Source organism: Nicotiana tabacum, chromosome 3, assembly GCF_000715075.1.
Source record: "Nicotiana tabacum cultivar K326 chromosome 3, ASM71507v2, whole genome shotgun sequence".
Lineage (NCBI taxonomy): Eukaryota > Viridiplantae > Streptophyta > Magnoliopsida > Solanales > Solanaceae > Nicotiana > Nicotiana tabacum.
Genome location: NC_134082.1, coordinates 20,496,887 through 20,503,197, shown reverse-complemented (window position 1 = coordinate 20,503,197; position 6,311 = coordinate 20,496,887). Strand labels below are relative to the sequence as shown.

The following is a 6,311-nucleotide window of genomic DNA, read 5'->3' as shown; positions in this document are numbered from 1 at the left end:
AAAAAAGTGTGACATTTAAATTGAAACAAAGGTACTCCATCCGTTCCAATTTATGTGAACATGTTTGACTGGGCACGAAATTTTAAAAAAAAAAGACTTGGAATTTGTGGTCCTAAACAAGTCAAAAGGGGATACAGAGCTTTTGTGTGATTATAAAATCTTTTCATTAATGGTAGAATTGGATGTTTAAGCTAAATTGTTTCCAAATTTACAAATGGATCATTCTTTTTGAAACGGACCAAAAAGGAAATAAATTCACATAAACTGAAACGGAGGGAATAGTAATTATTATAAATATTTAATGGATAGAATTCTTAATGGGTAGATCAAGATAATTATTTTGATTCCTATAATTAGTTTTGATTTTTTCCCTTCGAATTATTCATATTGGGCTAGAATTCATGCTAGAAGTGATCACCGTCGAAGTCCCCATAGAAATACAAATGATAGTAAATTAGGAATTAACTTAAAGAGAATCTCGCAATAAGAGGAAAGACTGCCGGCCAAAATTGTTTGAAGCAATATAATTGATGCTTATCAAGAAATTAGGCAATAATGTAAGTTGAGATTCAAGCTTAGAAAGAGACCTGAAAATAGGTAGATAAAAATGGCTGTCCTCAAGCATGGAGCAGCAAATGATTATTAAACTTTCTACTTCTATTCTATGTGGTCATTGCACCTCAACATTTTTTTCTTCAACATAATAGCCAACTTAAAGATCACACTAGTTTTACTCCTTCAGAGTACAGCAAGGCACATCACCACAGTAATAAAAGACTGACCCTTTAGATGAATCAACACTTCAATTCTAGCATACCTTATCAAAGAGGGTGAGACAATCAACACCTAATTAGTACATGAACCCACCATTGGATGTTCACCTATTTTAACAAATAACATATCTTCAACCAATTGGATGTCACCTATTTTAACAAATAACATATCTTTAACTAACGCATTGTACAAGACATTTAATCTTTAATCACAGAAGGGAAAGAGTAGAAAAATTTAAAAGCTCAAATTTAGTACTTTTAGGCAACATATATAGCAAAAATCCTGAGCCGCCATGGAAAACCAAGACACCTCAACACAATGAAGACAGACTCATCATGCTTGCCACCGCCTGTCAAGTACCCAGTTCTGAGAATGGCTACCTGACATACAAGGCAGAGAACCGGAACCTAAAATCAAAGACACATAAAGAGCAGAAATAAATAAAATATAGTCTACATAACACAGTTGGCGATAAAAGATAGCATTGGAAACACCAGCACTACACTGCACTGTTCACTTTTTCTTCTGGGCAGCCTTGGTGACCTTGGCACCAGTTGGGTCCTTCTTGTCAACGTTCTTGATGACACCAACAGCAACAGTTTGTCGCATGTCCCTCACAGCAAAACGACCCAATGGAGGGTACTCAGAGAAGGTCTCAACAACCATAGGCTTGGTAGGAATCATCTTAACCATACCAGCATCACCATTCTTCAAGAACTTAGGCTCTTTCTCAAGTTCCTTACCAGAACGCCTGTCAATCTTGGTCAAGATCTCAGCAAACTTGACAGCAATGTGGGAAGTGTGGCAGTCAAGCACCGGTGCATATCCATTTCCGATCTGGCCAGGATGGTTCATGATGATGACCTGGGAGGTGAAGTTGGATGCTCCCTTGGCTGGGTCATCCTTGGAGTTTGAGGCAACAAAACCACGCTTGAGATCCTTAACAGCAACATTCTTAACGTTAAACCCAACATTGTCACCAGGGAGTGCCTCCTGGAGAGCTTCATGGTGCATCTCAACAGACTTGACTTCAGTTGTCAGACCAGTAGGGCCAAAGGTCACAACCATACCAGGCTTGAGCACACCAGTCTCCACACGACCGACAGGAACGGTACCAATACCACCAATCTTGTAAACATCCTGAAGTGGAAGACGGAGGGGTTTGTCTGAGGGCCTCTTGGGCTCATTAATCTGGTCAAGAGCCTCAAGGAGGGTAGGGCCCTTGTACCAGTCAAGGTTGGTAGACCTCTCAATCATATTGTCTCCCTCGAAACCAGAGATGGGGACAAAGGGGATCTTGTCAGGGTTGTAACCGACCTTCTTGAGGTAGGAAGAAACTTCCTTCACAATTTCATCATACCTAGCCTTTGAGTACTTTGGGGTGGTAGCATCCATCTGCCAAAGAAAAAATAACAAGAGAATTAGCATGACATGGCATGTTCATTATCATAATCAATGTCATACAACCCATAAAAGCAAACCTTGTTGCAGCAGCAAATCATTTGCTTAACACCAAGGGTGAAAGCAAGCAATGCATGCTCACGGGTCTGACCATCCTTGGAAATACCAGCTTCAAAACCACCAGTAGTGGAGTCAATAATAAGAACAGCACAATCAGCCTGGGAAGTACCAGTGATCATGTTCTTGATAAAGTCCCTGTGTCCGGGGGCATCAATCACAGTGCAGTAGTACTTGGTGGTCTCAAACTTCCACAAGGCAATATCAATGGTGATACCACGCTCACGTTCAGCCTTAAGCTTGTCAAGCACCCAGGCATACTTGAATGACCTCTTGTTCATCTCAGCAGCTTCCTTCTCGAACCTCTCAATAACACGCTTGTCAATACCACCAAGCTTGTAGATCAAGTGACCAGTGGTGGTCGACTTTCCAGAGTCGACGTGGCCAATGACCACAATGTTGATGTGAAACTTCTCTTTACCCATGATTCCTTAGAAACTGAAGATCATCACAAGAACAGAAAACCAAGAATTAAATTTTGATAGCCATAGAGACCAAAATAATTTCTACTAAGAAGCAAGCATTCAGTTAGACTCTTGGCTAATGGTTAGTCTTTTTTATTTAAATATGTGAAACTTAATCTAGACCATGTAATATGTAAATTTTGGGGGTGGTATAAGGGATCATGAAGAAATTTATCTTTTGCTGTTTGATTAACAGAAAACATTTTCCAAGAAAAGGATGTTCCAGGAATGTATTCCCTAGACAGAATTCATTTTCTTTTTCAACTATTCTTACTGTTACTCCACATAGCTTCATGAAACAATCAGCCATTGTATCTGGACGTCTATAAATTTTAATAAAACGATAATATCAACCTTTCACAAACGTACTACAGTCTAGAGTTTCCAATAGACGTTGATTTATTATTCAATTGTCTTTCAAGAGTATATATCATAAAAAACTTTTTTTAAACAGATCCGAATCCATGTGTAGCAAATCAAATCGAATTCACATAACATTAGTTCAAATCTAATATACAAAAATAAAAATACAATACCACATACACGAAATTAAGAAATGGAAGCACTATAAATATCAACTTACAAAGTTATGATATCAATTTAGTAAACAAAAACAGATATCTCATAATTCAAACATAAGAAAAAACTTCACAAGGTAATTAGACTGTGTTTTTCAACAAATCACTGACAAAACACAAATTAGAATACAATTGATTTGTATGAATATATATAAATAATAAGCAGAAAAAGTCGAACAGATCTAACCTTTAGAAGACGAAAAGAAAAGACGAGAGAGCTTCGCTAAGACCCTTGCTGCGCAGAACAAATGAAGCGAAGCGTTAGGGTTTGAGAAATGCACTGAGTGATGTTTTTATAGCTGAGAAACCGTACCCGGGTTGGGCTTCTTAGGCCCCCACTGTATAGATTTACGTAAATCTGCTTATCTTTTCTCTAATTATCAGAGTAGAAGACCAAGGGCAAAATTTATTACTCACTCCGTTTCAATTTATGTGAACCTGTTTGACTGGGCACGGATTTTAAGTAAAAAATGAAGACTTTTGGAATTTTTAGTCCTAAATAAGTTCAAATGGGGCCAAAAGTATTTGTGTGGTTATAAAAGCTTCTCATTAAAAGTAAAGTTGTAACTTTAAGCTAAATTGTTACCAAATTTAGAAAGGGTTCATTCTTTTTGGAACGGACCAAAAAGGAAATAGGTCACATAAACTGGAACAGAGGGAGTAGATTTTTAGTTCTGGCCAAAATATATACAAAAACGATAAATAAAAAAAGGTAGAAAAGAGGAAATATGGTAACTGCAGCTCGTGTCATCACCATATGTGAGAGAATAGAATGATAAAAACTCAAACTCCGAGATCAATAAACTCGCATGATAGAAATGCAAGGAGTGAAACTATCATAATAGTTCCGTAGCATCTCGAATATAAGTACATACGTCTCCATACCGATCCGCAAGACTCTACTAAACTCGCTTATGACTCGTAGCATCTATGAACCTAGAGCTATAATACCAACTTGTCATGACCCAAATCTCCCTCCGTGGGAGGTCGTGATGGCACCTAGTCTAGAAACTAGGTAAACCTAATAATAACTGAAATAACAACAATATTTAGCTAACATCTAACAATTTTGAAATAGAAATCTCTATACAAATTTATGATCCCAAAACTGGTAGTACAAGTCATAAGCTCTACAACGTTTGTTAGAAAACCTCTAAGTATAACTATTTCGAAATAAGGATAAACAGTATAAATACAAAATCAGAAGGTGACTCCGACACCTGCGAAAACAGCAGCAGGTTTTTCTTGAGTCTCCACAGCAAGATCTGTACAACTAGCTAACGATCGACTGACTCTGAAATACCTGGAGCTGCACAAAAATTGTGTAAAAACATAGTATGAGAACACCACAGTGGTACCAAGTAAGTATCAAGACTAACCTCAGTGGAGTAGTGACGAGGAACAGTCAAGACACCTATTAGACTAAATAACCTGAGCAAATATAAATGTAGTACTAACAGAATTCAATATCTCTATAAAACTACGCATAAAGACTACTCTAATATGGTACTTGAAACGAGAAATTGAACACCAACCTGCAGTGGAACACAACAAGTAATAACACAGTAAAGTAAGCTAAACATAGTCTAAATTTGGCGATCACAATTACAAGAAGAACAGGTAGCAACTAGGTGAGAGTAACCACTTTCGCATAAGGTTTTATCCAATAATCATCACGAGGTACCAACCCCAGAATATCCACAAGCCACGGGTCCCCCTTTATGAATCCTAAACACCTAGCATCTTGTGCCCTTATTTCAACTAGTACTGCACGGACGAGGCTCGTGCCAATATAATTATTTTCACATAGAAGGCATGTAAACAAGGATGTGCATCAATACTCAACAATATCAAGATCCATCCTCTTAACCGATATGAGTGATTACGTGTATGCTTGTGCAAGTGTTCTAACATAGTTCATGTCAGCTAGTAAGTATAGAGAAAATGGACAGCACATAGAATATTTTCCCACAATTTTCCACAAGATAAAACTCACACAGGTAAGTGCGCCACTACATAAATATCAACAACAAGAATACCCCCAGGCCATCATAAGTCATCACAAATCAATCCCTAACATAGCCCACCTTATCTTGCCACGTGTATAATAATAAAGTAAATGATCGTCTTGTCTCGCCACACATGCATAGTAATATTCCCACCTTGTTTCGCCACATGCGCAACCCACGTATATATAGTCTGCCTTATCACGCCGCATATGCACATATCAATAGTAACAATAGCACAGCAGAAACCCCGTGCAACACAATAACAACCGCACGACAGAAACCTCGTGCATCACAATACTGAGTATAACAACAACAATGACAACAACACAAGAATATGGTAAGTAAATCAACTCAAGAGCTTTCGATCACAGAGAAACAGTAGAACTTATTCACAAGGAATAAGCACAATAAAGAATACTAGTCATAATAAGAATAGCTCAACAAAGGAGAAATAATATGTAACAACAATTCCCACAATGTACAGTTCAACAGCAAGGGAGATAACATAAGCCAAATAATTCCAAATAAGGACAAGTCAACTAATATATATGATATCTAAACTTCTTTTAAGATTGAGCAATTACGAAAAAGCTACAACAATTCAATTAGGGATAAACATCGGAAAGATAATCAAAACCTCAATTAAGGATGAACAATTACAGGAGATATAATTATACTTTTAATTAAGGAGAAGCGACTAGGGAGGGATAGCATGGCAATAGAAAAGGTAAAAACTTCAGTTAAGTCACATAAGAGTCAAATAGGCAATAAGAGTGGATCATGAAGCAATTAATTCCAATTAAAATATGTAAAGATGAAAACTAGTAATGAGAACTCAATCATAGCAAAAGAACTTCATTTACAGTTAATATAAAGACCTAAGATCCCCAAAAGGTCAACTTTCCACAAATAAGGCCGAACACATATTCGTTACCTTGCGTACATAGACTTCACATGATATAATTGCC

The 6,311-nt window shown here is 37.3% G+C and overlaps 1 protein-coding gene across 1 annotated transcript; it reads right to left on the bottom strand.

Annotated features, from left to right (window-relative positions):
• Positions 1–1,007: 1,007 nt before the first annotated feature.
• On the bottom strand, positions 1,008–3,661 carry LOC107792200 (elongation factor 1-alpha-like). The gene is made up of 3 exons (XM_016614393.2): positions 3,522–3,661; positions 2,256–2,730; positions 1,008–2,169 (listed from the first exon to the last, which is right to left on the bottom strand). Exons 2-3 carry the CDS (start codon positions 2,715–2,717, stop codon positions 1,288–1,290), a joined length of 1,344 nt encoding a protein of 447 aa, XP_016469879.2. The 5' UTR covers positions 2,718–2,730; positions 3,522–3,661; the 3' UTR covers positions 1,008–1,287.
• Between the last annotated feature and the right edge of the window lie 2,650 nt (positions 3,662–6,311).

What these genes read in the sequence shown, in the direction of transcription:
- LOC107792200 (XM_016614393.2), bottom strand. Translation starts at nt 2,717, where the DNA reads ATGGGTAAAGAGAAGTTTCACATCAACATTGTGGTCATTGGCCACGTC. An exon ending in TGATTTGCTGCTGCAACAAG is followed by an intron (nt 2,170 to 2,255) that starts GTTTGCTTTTAT and finishes TTTCTTTGGCAG; the next exon opens with ATGGATGCTACCACCCCAAA.